Source organism: Heliangelus exortis, chromosome 4 (assembly GCF_036169615.1).
Source record: "Heliangelus exortis chromosome 4, bHelExo1.hap1, whole genome shotgun sequence".
NCBI classification, from domain to species: Eukaryota; Metazoa; Chordata; class Aves; order Apodiformes; family Trochilidae; genus Heliangelus; species Heliangelus exortis.
Window position 1 is genome coordinate 10,214,757 of NC_092425.1, and position 14,466 is coordinate 10,229,222.

Sequence of the window (14,466 nt, forward strand, 5' to 3'; positions counted from 1 at the left end):
CTGGAGTTTTGGTTGTGTTAGTTCAATCAAAATGGTGTAAGGTGACCAAGGAGTTAAAGGCTGCCATGGTGGGAGCAACGTTAGCTGGCCCTGCAGAGCTTTCTCATTGCTCATTCCTAGCACTGCCAGCTACCACTGCTTTGAGGGTGGTAGCTGGTACCTCCACAAATGTTAAAATGATTCATCATCTTGATCTCATTTGACCCAAACCACTTCTTTCTATCAGAAAGAAATTTACATTTTGTGTGCATCTGCAGAAGATTTCTTTAAAAATTTTCGAAGTGACTGTTTCATAATACAGTACAAAATCTATAGACTATAGCTGCTCCTTCCCTTCCCTAGAAGGCACAGAATATTACAATTTATCCCTTTTTAATCTTTCTTGCTATCCATTGCATCTGGCAGGTGGATGTGAAAATAGATTGAGATTTGCCGTAAATCCATTTAAAGATTTAACACTGTACTCATGTAGAACTTGGCTTGTTATTTTTAACAGGTTTTGTACTGTATTACCAAAGTGTAATTGCATAGGAAAAGAGTGGCTAAGAAGCAGCAGCCATTAAAAAGACATTTACCAGCAGCAGCCATGCTACAGTGTGGAGATTCTTCTTTCTTTTAACTACAGCTTAATACTCTTCCAAATACATCACTGGTTTGCTTTCTCTTTTTTAAGAGACACCCACTACAGCTGAGGGGAAACTTGGCACAGCAGCATCAAGCTGTGCAACAAAAAGCATCAACCCTGGAGGACCACCTTCTGGGAACAATCAGTTTTTTCTAAACTGAGGGAGGTACCTTCAAATTAAGATTAAAAATTTCATGCAGAAGACCTTGTGCCTTTCCATTTCTTGCTGCCATGGCAAGAGTTGAACAGAATTCCAAAATTTAAAGTTTAATGCATGATCTAAACCTTTACTGGCTGAATTACATATCTGAAAACTCACACCACTGTATATAAAAATGGTACTGCTCATTATGTGAAAAGTGACAGTCAAATCCTTTGTCTGACTGTCAGGTTACATGGAAGTCATGGAATTTTTTGAGGAGTTTCTGGAGGTCACATTTTTTGATTGCAAGGATATTACTACTTTTTTTTATCTCTTTGAACTTTGCATTGTAAAGTTATTTTTATGTGAATAATGGGTATACATTTTATTCACTAAATGTATTTGAAAACTATGTTTGGGTTTTTGTTTAGTTTTTCTCCCTTCTTTCTAATTAAGAGTTCTCACCTGAACAATGAGCCAGTTTGTACAGAAATGTCCTCCCCCAGACATACTCAGGAGGATGAACTGCCAGCACCCTACTTTAAAGTAGTGCTGCAAGCCCCTCATTTGCAAAGGGTGACTGAAATCCCAGGGCCACACCTGCTGCACTCTTCTGCCAACCTCTGCCCTGCAGGTGTATCCTGAAGAATGTGTCTAAGAAGTATCTCTGAGGTAAATGTGATCTTTATAGTGTATGGCTTGGCAGCCTCTAGAAGGGATTTAAGAACTTCAAACTGCTGGTACTAAATGAGATTTCTTTCCCTAATAATTTTAATTTTGATAGGGTGACTCTAGCTGTGTTTCCTGTTGTTGGTTTCATCAGCCCAAGTGGGTTGGGGCTGGGAAGTTACCTTTAGGACCCGGGATTTCAGTGGGTATTTAAAGCTGGGAGCTGAAAAATGAAAGGTATAAAAAGAGCAGCATAAAATACTCCTTAGGATTAGGTAGTGGAGACCTTGGAACCCAGCTGAATTCTGCTGAGTTTTGGTAAGCCAATGCATGCTCAATTCCTTCCACAAAGTGGTGCAGTTCCAGGTGACAGAAAGTCCCATGCCAGAGGGAAAAAAAAACCCTGGAATAAATGGTTCTTTCAGTGAGCTACTGCATGAGAGGAAGGTGAGACTCCCCCTCTGGAGGTGGTGGGGCCAGCAGAAGCTCCTCTGCTCTGCTGTGCTGAACCTCCCAGGGCTGCAGGGGATGTGACCCTTGGAAGGGCTCAAGCACAGACCCCACGGGCACTCTTCAGAACTGAGCTGTGAGCAGGCACAGCAGATGTTTGGGTACATAAGAAGGAGCAGGTGAGCAAACAATTTGACACCAATTCTTACATGTAGGCACTCAGACCTGTCAGCCAGCCTCAGGCACTTACTCAGGCAGGTACTGACCTCATCTTCTCCCTGTCCCTTAGGAACCAGAAAGAATGAGAGCAGTGGACATTTTTTTCCCCTTCTGCTTGGCAGGGACGCACACGTGGTCATCTTAATTATTGGTAGGGTATTTTAATCATTATTATTAATATGCTCACACTAGTTTTTAGTGAAGTTATTAGTGTGCACCACCCAATTTTGCATTCAAGATGTGTGAATTTCCCCTCTCACAGACAGGATGCTAGCCAAGCTGAGTTTACCCTTGCTCTGTTACAAAACTCACCAGTGCAGCTTTCAGCTCTCTGCATATTCACAGACACCTCTGGTAACTTGTTTCCCCTGGCTGCATGGAAGCCACGTTTCTGAATGCCACACCGAAGTGAGGGAGATGCAAATGGCTGCACCACCTCCTCCTGTGCTTTTGCTCATCTGCCTTTGGCTGATGCACCCGGGGGGGAGGGGCACAGGACATAATGCTGCTTGAAGTAAAACTAACAAGCCCGATGGTACAGGAGGAAGCACCAAAGTTCATCTGAAGTGACCCAGCCAGAACGAAGCACATGTTTTCTGAAGACACTTTTCTCTTGAGGCTACAGTGATAGCTTCTTCTCTAATAATTGCTTCACCAGAACAGGGTTGGATCGTCCTTGCGTTTTTCTCTGTACCAGGCCTATTAGCTTATTTAGGACTTTCAGATTTCCTGCTTTTATTGCCATAACCTTTAAAGAAAAGAAAAAAAAACCAAAAATATTTTAAAGAAAGAAAAAACCCACTGTTAGAGTAAATCTGGACATTTCTCTCATACACAGCCAAGGTATGAATATTTTTGTCTTCAGGATCATTGTGGTAGAATACTGTATTTTGGGCTACAATGTTATTTATAAGAAGTTTTGCAATAAGCTGCTCCTGCTCTGCTCCCAGGAGACACCAGCAAGTCCCTACAGCAGCAGCAAGGCTTTACAACTAATAGGAAGTTCTCCTGTTATTGAAAAAGTCAGAACACACTTTTGGATTTCAACAGTGTCTCCAACTTGAACAGCAGCTTCCTGAAGAAGCGCCAGAAAAAAATGAGACTGACTTTTTCTCCCTTCATGTGGCAGGGAAGACATTCTCTACGTTTTCAGAGTTACTGGGCAAGGCATGATAGTGTCAACTCAACAAGATGCCATGTTTTCAGATATTAAGGGAAGGATTGCAAACATATGAACCACCCACTGTGCCAATACGAAGCACAAATGCAAATATTGCTGCTCATTACAGTATCCGAATTATTGGCAGTCTAAAACCTTCTCCTGAATGGCACAATATGGAAAGGACTCATTACTTCTGAGCTGCTAAAAATTACCTGCATGGTGCAGGAGAATACAGAGCAACCCACATACTGCGTTTTGGTAATGTGGTCAGTGTTGGCTTCAGCAACTTTTTGTAAGTTGGTTAATTTTAAAGCAAGTTACTACCAAAAAGTAAGGCAGATGTTTCCCCCCTCTAAGGTAACCTCTCACAGCATTAAATGTAAAGCAATTAATTACAGGCCTTTAAGTCAGCTTGTGCCTTGGTGAAAGATCACCTGGATAAAGTAGAGAAGCGAGGCCATTCTGCTGTACTGGGCTTGACTAAAACAGTGGAAAACAGAGAGGAATTACATTCTCAGCCAAAGCATTATTATTGAAATGGCAGTGTAGTTATGGACCTCCAGCTTCTGCACTTCCCAATCAGTTCTAATGGTCTTTCTATCCACACTTGTGCTTCTGTATCAGTCTGAAAATACAGCAGAGCTTTTATCAGGCTCTGCAAATGACTCAGTCTGATAGAGGTCACGCCGACCTACTGCAAGCTCATTTTCTTCATCAAAAGCTCTTGCAGAGCTGTTAGCATCCCCCAATGAGATCTGGGTGGGTGGTATTGTTCTCAAAAGATGTTAATGTTTTTTTCCAAATGGCAAATGTATCTAGACAATGTTTATATTAGAAGTAAGCTATTCACTTTGGCTTTTGCATTTTTGCTCCAGAGAACATAAAAGCACTTGTTTTCATTTTGCTTTTTATATAGCAGATTTTAGACTGTCAAGATCCCTTCCTACTCCTCCCCCTCATGAACAACAGGGCTTTTTTTTTCCTTTCTTCCTGGCTCGGACTTCATTAGACTGATGAACCACACGGTCTGCTGCGTGTCCTTCCAAGGAGATGGGGAAAAGCCAAAACCCCATCTTTCCTACTGCAGCCTTTGTGCTGCTGCCACAGCCCAGCAGCAGCTCTGATGCCACCGATGCCATTGCCACAGGGGGTCTGGCACCTCCCTGTCCCACAGCCAGGCAGGAGATCCAGCTAGACTGTCTTTTTGGCAGGGGAGGGAGATGGGGACACGGTGAAGAGAGACAGCTGCAAGTAACATTTTTGCCTCACCAGCCTTTAATTCCATAACTAATGTGTGCCTTGCTGGAGGCAACTTCAACCTCCAGCTTCAGAACAGTTTAACAGTGCTGCCCTAATATCCCAACAGATGAAATAAAAATCAGACTTCTGTGGCCGGGTGGCCAGGTCAGGTTAATGGCAGTATAGCTGAAAAGGGAAAGAGCCCCACAGTTTTGCCATCCTGCATTAAATTTTTATGGTCTCTCAGAATGACTTAATGCAGCAGCCAGACTGGTAATTTTTTCTGCTGATCATTTTGTGTATACTTCAATTCCAAAAAAACACTTAGGAAAATAAAAAAGGAGAAGAAAAGCTTGATAATAACTGAGCAGCCTCTTTCATACACCTATACTGGCTCTAGAGCTCAAATGCCAATCAAAAAGGGGAAAAAAAAAAAGAAAAAGGCCATTTGATCTCCCTTTTTAGTGCCACAGACTTCCATAGTGCACAAGCTTTCCAGCACCACCATAATCACCTCATTTTCTTGTCCATCAATCACCGCCTGGCAGATCTGTTCAAGCTCTTTTTGATCCTGTATCAGTTCAAGTTTCTTTTCTTTAACAATTTCAAGAGGACTCTTCCCTTCACCTTTCCACAATTCTGCAAGCACCTGAAAAATCAGAATGAGTAGGGAAGGTAAGTGCCTTGAGGTGTCAGTGTTGTTGAAATGCAGTATTTCAGCTACTGATCCAAGAAACCAGATTTTAGTTAAAGCAAGAGCAGATTGTCTTGATGTGAATGAACCCAAGATTTCATCCCGTGCCTTGCTGAAAGAGCTCTTGTACCCTCCCTCCTTTTCTACACCTTGAAATAAGAAAACACACGTTCAATCAGTGCCTGAGTGCAGGTTAATGGTTGGGTGCCAGCCAGTGCTCTGCAGCCTGCTGCAGCACCAGGAGCTGCTTACTACTACCACTCAAGCCACCTCTCCCCAAAAGTTTGGGGCATGCAGCCCCCCCCTGACCTCATTGCTCCCTCCCTGGGAGAGGGAGACACCAGGGCAGAGACTGTCAGTGACTGCAAGGCTGCTCCTCCAGCAGCACTGGTCTCACATGATTCACAGGAGCTGCCTGAGAAATTCACAGCCATAAGAAATGTCTCTGCCTGGCCACTGCCGATTAGCTGACTATTGTACCAGCTCCAGGCCCAGGTAACTCAGCCCATTACCAGTCCTCATCAGGAAGCTGTAATGAGGACACATATGACAAAGCAGAAGAAAAATAGTGCTGAGCAGAATGAATGCTGCAGCTCCAGCCCACCTATGCATCACCTCCAGCTCCTGGAATGCTGGGTGAACCCAAGCCTCTGGAATAATCACTTGTTAACGCCAGCGTGTTTTCCTATCCTGTAGCAGGGCTGTTGCCTTGGAATAAACTTGAGAGAAGAGAACATTTATAAAAAACCAATTTCCTTGGGCAGTCATTTTCTGTATTCCCTTTGCTCTTATTTCAGAGCTGTGGGAGGAGAGAAAAGAACCCTTATTAAAACAGCTGCTTGTGCTCCAGCCTCAGCTGAAGATGTAATTGTATGTTTGGGCCACTGCTGTGTACCAGTATGGAAATGGATGTCACATCAAAATTTCAGCATTAAATACTCATTGCAGGGTGAAGAAGAGGCTGGGATGGGGAGATGAGGAGGGGCATTCAAACTGCATGCTAAATAATGAGCAGGGCAGCAAGACAACTTAGGAAAAATGACACACGTGGGATGGTATCTGAACTCCCCCAGCAATTTTCTCCAGCATGGAGAATTTTCTGGTACAAAAGACCTTCAGCTAGGCAATTTCATAGCCACAACAGGTATTTAAGAGCCATGCACTGACACAATTCCTGGAAGAGATTTGTTTGCCAGTGGTACTCCAAAGCTTTTTATGGGATCTTATCACTCTGCTGGAGACCCTGAGAGAGGGTAATGACACACAGCTCTATTGTGGCAGCTACATCTTGTCTTCTTCCCCTGTAAGAGGGTTAAAGGCATATTACAATATTAAAGCTACTGATAAGCAGCCAGTTACAAGCACTCTAAGTAAAGCTTTCAGATGTTTATATCTAAATAAATCGGTGCAGTACATGGTGTCTTCTACAGGATCTTCCTTCTAGTACAGTACTTAAAAATCATCAGAGATTAAACCTTCCTGCTGCTTGCCTTTTTTTTGTTGCACTCCATTGCTACCTCAAGTACCTCCCTCCTGCTCCCTCCCTGAGGGACCAGGCAGCAAACTCTCTGTCCTGAAGGCCTCCAGGAGGCACAGGAGGGTCACCCCTCAGAAGGAACCCTGTCCCCTCTGCACAGCACAGCCTACAAGCAAAACATCCTGGAGTGTCTGAAGGGCTGCACAAATCAGGGGCTGGGCAGTGAATAAACCAAATGGCTCTCCTGGAAGAAGACAGATGTGATTTTTAGGACTGGTATGTATTCAAGCAGGATGCCACAGGCTGCAGGCGAGGAAAGTCTGCAACAAACAAAATCTAGGCAGCCAACCATAGCAGAGTTACCCAGAAGCAACTCGTACATCAGGCTGACTTAGATCAGGGGGAGGACAGCTTGACAGTCAGAGATCCAGATCTGATTCCCTGCTATTTCTATGCCAAACATCTCCTGGCACTGAGAAAAGCCTGCCCATTACAAACCTTGAGGGCACCAGATTTTCCCTGTGACATCTGCACCATGTGTACTTTTCAATTTGGGTAACAAGCTTCTCCATTTAGCTTGTAGAGCAACAATGTTATCAAGGCCCTTGCTTGTTTACAGGTATGTAGGAAAGCAGAAAGCCATGTGGCCAAGACCTGTCAAGATGCACTTTTAAAAATGTGTTTCTCTACTTGGCAAGGAGTATGAATCTAAAGAAAGCAGTTTAAAAAATGATTTCAACTCATCTGCACAAACTGCCTGCACCAGAACGGGAGGATCAAATTATGAAGTCTCCAGAGCCAAAACGAGAATCTCAGGCCTCATTTCCATTACTGAAATCTCAGTAGTTTCTACTATTGATTTTTGCCTGAGCGTGATTAGATTTTAATGATGTTCTGTGTGCACCACCTACACAGGCACAGCAGCAAACCCTTGGTCAAGATGAATTAATCGGACTTACACGTCTGGCTGCCACGGGCATCATATCAAACACTTTGCACCTGGTGAACGTGCCAACTGACTGCTGTGCCTGAGAAGGCTCCAACTGGAAATGCTATCTGCAGCCATTTGCTGCCAAGGGTGGGAGGGGAGCAGCAGGCAGAACCACTCCAGTCAGTCCTGGGGGCATCTCTCCTTTCCAGTGACGGAAGCCTCGACGTCTGGCACTTGTCCCTCAGCCTCTGACAAAAGTGAGGGGCAGGCTGGGTCCAGTCCTCCAGACTGTACAGCCATGGTTGTCAAAGCAGATGGTTCCGTTTAGGTTTGTGTACTGTACTCATTTCCCTGCTATCTACTTCCAAGAAGGGGGGCCGAGTGGGTCTGCTGAAGTTATTTCTGTGTGGGTAACCTGTGCAACTGCAGAAGCAAACAAGACTTGGGGGCTGCTCTGCTCCACAGCCTGCTACAGATCCTTGATGAACTTGTGACAAACTCCAGCATGGCTCTCGGCAACAGGGACAAGTTTCTCATTCCCTGGCCCAGGAAGCAGCCTCCTCCCACAGTGCTGTAACTCAAGGACAGGCCCCTTATGCCAGGGGTGTACTCACTGCCAGCCCTGCAAAGGAAAACCGAGGCCCCGGCTTGGGTCTGATGGGGAGTACCCATCAGACTGCTGACAGCCCTGGGTGAGCAAGCACTGGCACCTCCCACTGTGGACTCAAAAATGGTGCCTCTGGGGTCAGGAACAGCACCTGCCCCTGCGGGCCCCCTGATCCAGGACACGCTTAAAATATAAAAATAACAAAAAAGCTGGAAGATGTTCCCCTTTGCACAGGCACACCAATCCGAAACGCCTTGGAGACCTCTGGAGTAGGATGCTATATTTGATGGCAAGTTGGGCGTGAGCTCTGTAATTACCCAAGTGGTAATTATGTAAGCACTCAGTGCCCTTTCCTTGGCATATGCATCCTACCATACAATGTTCTGTGTCTACAGTCGGCGCTCACAGCTTTTATCTGCCTGTTTTAGTGTCTTATGCAGCAGAGACAGAGCACAAAACCTCTTAAAAAATTTAAGCTGTGAACAGCTTCCAGCAGCGAGCATGTATGTGCAGGCATGTCTGTGCTCACCCCATCAAACCCTTCCATCCTTTCTTGTTGGATCTGCCTCTGCCACTGCAGTTCCTTCTTCCCCACCCCACTTGCTGCAATTCATCTGCTCTTGTGCATATATATATATATATATATAGCCCTTTCTGCCCTCGGGCCAGCCACTATCTCTGCCTACTGCTGAGAATTGTTACAAACATTTGTTATTCTTCCGACATCCAGGCAACCAAATTACCAAAATACTTTTCTAAATGTGGCAAGCTTTCTGCAGTTTGACAGCATCACTCAGTGATGGCAAACAGTACTGTTATTTCTCTGTGTCCAATTTCAGAACACCGAGGACAACACGCGCATTACAGGCAGTTGGTAATTAAACAAGAAAAGCATCTCTGAAATTCTTGACATTTCATAACCTGTCAGAAGTGCTGGCACACAAATACAGCACAGGGCAAGAAACTCCCTTAGGAGAGCATTAGCACCCTGTCTCTATGTCCACGAGGAAGCCAAGAGTTAAGGCTGGAGTTCTGAAGCTTCCCTTTCAAATGCAGAGACCAAACTGATGGGTGTGCCATCATCCCGAAGGCACAGAACTGCTCTGCATTCCAATGCTTTTCCTATTAATACTTTCTCTCCTTTTTTAATGCTTTTACTTTTCCAGTCCAAAATTTCCAAATGCACATGCCTGAAGTCAGGCACTTAAATACTTGTTTATGACTCCTGTAATACGAAGCTGGCTATTCAGAGATGCAGACCAGCAACAAGAACAACTTAATTAAGAACAAGCATCTCCAAAAAGAAAAACAACAAACCAGGAGTTTAAACTTCTCCATATAAGGGTAAAGAGCCACATTTGCAACAGTTACACTTGGTTTATAATCATGAAAAAAAAAAGTAAACTGACTATTCCAAAGTTGTACTCCGATTAAATCACTATGTGCTACAAAGATGGAAACCAATCCTGTGTATTTCAGAGTGTTAAAAGCTTGAGAGCAGACAAGGCAAGTTAAATATCTTCATTGCAAGTTAAACATCTTCATGAGCAATTTCAGCAATGACCACCTGAGAAGGATAATAATGAATCTGAAAAGACAACACATTCCACATAAAGGAGCAGGCAGTGATTTAAGGCAAATGACAGATGACTCCATATCACAAAAACCCTCCGAGCTTTGTCTATAGACACAGCAATCACCATCCTCACCACAAGGAGTCCACAATTTTAGATATGAATCATCAAGAGCCAATTTTTCAGACTGTCCTAAGCAAGGTCATGTTTAAAAAGAGGCAGAAACCAGTGTTACCATCAGTACTTGCTTGAAAGGCTCCTGACAGCACTTGCTCAAAGATGCAGGGATAAAGAAAGGCCAGACCTCTCCACTTTTGACTCAGGGGTACATCAAAGCAGAATGCTTTTTTGTGACTACACTGAGGGAAAATGCATCCCTTTCCCCATGCTAATACTTGGGAACACAGACCTTACTGTCACTTAGTAACTAGTAACTGATACTCTCAGTGATGGATTAGCTCCCACTGACCTTTCACTCAGGTCTGACTCAAACTATGAAATTGACATCTGCTGTCTGGCCTCTTCAGAATCAAGATTTAGCTGACTTGACTTCAGTTCACATAGCTTAAATCTAGTATTTGGCTTGTGCCCCATTCTAACACTGAATATGCAGATGTATCTGTAAAATTATATATACACAGGCAATTTCTTCTGTTTTATGTATATAGTAGATACGAAATGTATCCTTCATCAGCATTCTAAGCAATTTCCTTTTAACACAGCTGACATACACTGATTATAAAATTGCTAAGCATATGTAGTAAGCAGCCATAGATTCAAAGTACAGTGAAATGAAAGGTACTGACCTGCTTTGCTGCAGTAGAAGAAATTTCTTTTTTTTCTAGAAGGTTCAGAAGGTCAGCCAGGAGAACAGAACTGACTGGGCTAGGAAAAAAGGGGGCAGAAGTTACCTCAGAGAATAAGGTGGAATAAGACATCCAGGCTACTTTGCTTGCCTGAAGATCACACAGTTTAGCATGCAAGCTAGTATTTTTTCTTGTGATACTCTGTGTTCAACTTTGGTATTGATTGCCTGATTATGCCTCCCCTTTATCATATTCCAAAGAAGGAGGACTCTGATTACTACTCTTAAGTACATGGTCCTCTGCTCTGCAAGGCATTTGGTTAAATTCATTCAGCACAACAGCACCAAGGCTGATGCAGTTCTGCCTGGTGTAACGAGGTTCACAGGCAGTAACTAAAGCAGAAGTGAGCAATGGAGTGACAGGATGCTATTCATGGCACATGAAAAAGGGATTACTTCTGTTTCACCATGGAAGTAATCAGTAAGTCTGACCTTTCCTTTACAGTAAGGGAATGCTGCTTCAAATAACCGAGCAGATCTTTCAGAATCCAGCCGATCACTTTCTTTGGCTTCATCTGGGTTTGGTTTACCACATTTTCAAAGAATTCTGTTAACCCATCTTCATTCTGTTGAAGGAAAGTCAAATGCATTAATAAGATAGCAGAGTGCAAACATGTTTAAATAAAATTACATTTGGAGTACAAATACTCAAGCAAACTCAGTCTTCTGAATTCGTTGTCAAGTCACAAATCTTTGGGATAATTTTATTACTGTAACAGCTAACAGACTATGTTACATCTGGAACAGGTACACACACAGCTTGTTTGCCAGCCTCTCTCCTTCAGTGGAACTTCCAACAAAGTAGTGATCATTTTTTCTTAGCTCCTCCCTAAAATTAGCATTTGGGGAGAAGCTTTCTCATCTCCTCATGTGTTTTAAGTATGTATAATGCTAGAAAACATAATGCTGCCATCAAACAGGCTACCATGCTACCTTTTACCTATAAGAGATTTTTCTTAAAATTGTCCACAGATATTTTCACTCAATCTTGCAATCACTTCTATTTATTTTAGATGGAAGAAATAAGCTTAGTTTGCGTTCACCCTTCAATAATATAGAAAGGTCACACTGTAAGAAGCAAGGTTTTATTTTTCCATTTTTTTCAGAGAAGCAATGTAAGCTTTTCCACAGCACCCTGAATGCTCAGAAGGTATAGCTGTAGGGGATTCAATTTATAGCCTAAGCGAAATCCAAGATTGTTTTTAAGAGAACAGATACTGCACAGTCTGTTGAATGCTGTGCTTTGTTGTCATCAAGGCATTGATGGATCTAATTTAATTGTAGCACAGAACTCCTTAGGTCCATGAAGGGTAAAGAGATATTAAGTGGCAGCTCCCACTTTTTCAAGGAGGAATCCAAATCCAGTGAGCCACTGGAGTTCTGCAGTGCGTGGCATAAATGCACAAGAGGAGAAGCCAGCTCACAGAAGATGTGAGATGTAACAGTGTGGAGACAGCCAAGGAGCTATTCTAAGTGTACTGTCATCACAGCAAAAACATTTCCCAAGCACATCCTGACTGCAGGCAGATCTCTGAACAGTTCTGAGCAAAAAAAGAGTGCAGGTACACACTGAACCAAAGCCTGACTTTTCCACTGAAACACATCCCATCAAAAAAAAAAAACAAACATCTCGCTTGCCCTTGTTTTTAAAGGCAATTTATTACCATAGAAAAACAAAACTTAAGACTTCCCTCCTCAAAACTTTCACAATACAAACTTTCAACAGCTCTAGATACTTCATTTTTCATTGGTAATGATGTATGGCTTTTGGGAAGACTGCAAACTACTGCTCTCTGTTCTGTGAAACAGAACAAAAGGTACTTAGATTAATGGCTGATGTGCTATAAAACTGATGTGACAAAAATCAGACCCATCCCTTTTACCTTGAGACTGTGGCCAAAGAAACCAAGTTTTTAGCCTAGGAAAGCCACTGAAGTCTTCCGTGAACCAACATAAATCTTGTAACTTCCCCTGTTTGCCTATCTAATACACACAGACATAATGCCCTTATTTTCCAGTGTTCTTAAAAATTTAACTGGCAGTTGTTTTGTAATCAAATAATGTAAAATCTAGGGCTAAGGAGACTACAAGGAGCAAGTCTGCCTTAAGAAAATAGTAAGGGAATGACATGATTACCAAAGTACAGTGAACTTGATTAAAAACTGCATGCTTGTTAATTGGAATTACTAAAATGATGCATCACTAAATACTGCTACTCTTTCTAATTCACCTCAGGATTCATTAGCACAAACAAACACTGATTATTTAAACAGCAGGTTCCTTTCCACAAAAACACTGCCCAATTTAGGCAGGGAAAAGCGAGCACATATAAATGCTGGTTTCTTTACACAGGCTGCAGAAGGTTTTAGAAACATTTCAGACAGGGTAGGTCTAGCTACAACAGGACAACACTTCCAGCTGGTACAGGCTAAAGAGTGTATCCAGAGCACTGGGCACATTCTGATTTTCTGGATATCAACAGCCTGGCTGGAACTTCAGCTCTGACCCTTTGGAAACCAAGGGTAAAGGTACCCAGCCTGCACAATTTAATCAAAGAACTTTCTAGCAGCAAACAGAACACCACGAACAGTCAAAGAGACAGACTTACAATACCAGGTCCCAAACCCCATATTCACTACTTAGGCACACAGATGTATTCCCCAAACTTCCTTTTCTTCCTTTGCTTTAGGCTTTTTAAAATGAATGTCATTTCCTGCAGCCAAAGAGTAGGAAAACCCAGCAATGCCAGGCTGAAATGAGTAAGGCAGAATGTCAAAACATCAAAATGACTGAGAGAAATGAAACATTTTACTTATTTTCTTGACATATTAGAAAAATGCAGCTATAGATTGATTAGCTTTAATTTCTAGATACTGTGCTACTTGAACCAGACTCTAATTTGTTCTGCATTTTTGTCAACTTTCTCTATGCCAAATTCACTCTGACTACCAACACTCACATACCTGTCCCCTGTGACAGATCTGAGCTGAAAAACACTGTCCTCAACCATGCTGGTTTACAGGAACACAAACTGACTGTTCTCCCTTAATTTGGAATAACATTTTAGCCTTCACAGAAGGAAAACCAAAAATCTGGAACTGCAGGACCAAGGTTGTGATCCAGGCATGCACAGTGTTTCCATTAGACACCAAATATGCTGCAACTGATTCAATAGTCTCAATGGCATGGAATTCAACATACCAATATTTTAACCACATGCAAATTTCTTCTTTAAACATGGCTTAAAATGATCATTTAATAGTAGTGAGGTGTCAAAAAGACTAGTGGTAGAGTGATTCCAGATGCTTTTTAAACAACTTTAAAACAACTTTAAAACAATACATTATTTTACAAAATAGCATGGGTACAACCTTTAGGGACATCAGGTCTGTAATGCAAACTTATGGTTTTAAAGACCCATAATGTTTCCCAAAGAACTGAAGAACTACATCAATGGTAACAAATAAAATGTAATTTTCTCCTTCCTTATTCCCATTTTCACCATTACCGTTCCCACAATAACTGTGAGGTAACAACTGCTGCAAAAATGTGCAAGACTATCAGTGAAAAAAACCAGAAAATCAGCCTATTAAAGAAGACAAGCAGAGCAGTCAAAGAAAGTTCAAACCTTCTCCTGCAGCTGCTTATAAAATGATACAAGTTCTAAAAATAAGCATAAAGTCCCCTGCACACTAATGTGTAAGATGATGGCACAAGCAAAAGGGTCAAAAACCAAATTTACAGCATCCCATTTGAACAATGTACTTGTTCAACCAAAGCAATAAGCCAAAGCCCAAGTGGAATTGCCACTT

The 14,466-nt window shown here is 42.5% G+C and overlaps 1 protein-coding gene across 2 annotated transcripts in view; it reads right to left on the minus strand.

Moving 5' to 3' along the window:
• Positions 1-2,250: 2,250 nt before the first annotated feature.
• Positions 2,251-14,466, minus strand: part of GATB (glutamyl-tRNA amidotransferase subunit B) — a 40,694-nt gene continuing 28,478 nt past the window's right edge. For both annotated transcript variants that reach the window (XM_071742944.1, XM_071742943.1), the window contains 4 exons: positions 11,087-11,220; positions 10,596-10,674; positions 5,021-5,155; positions 2,251-2,853 (listed from right to left, as the gene is read on the minus strand). In XM_071742944.1, coding sequence (XP_071599045.1) covers positions 2,725-2,853; positions 5,021-5,155; positions 10,596-10,674; positions 11,087-11,220 — 477 coding nt within the window. In that variant the 3' untranslated portion in view covers positions 2,251-2,724. The remainder of the gene's footprint in view (positions 2,854-5,020; positions 5,156-10,595; positions 10,675-11,086; positions 11,221-14,466) is intronic.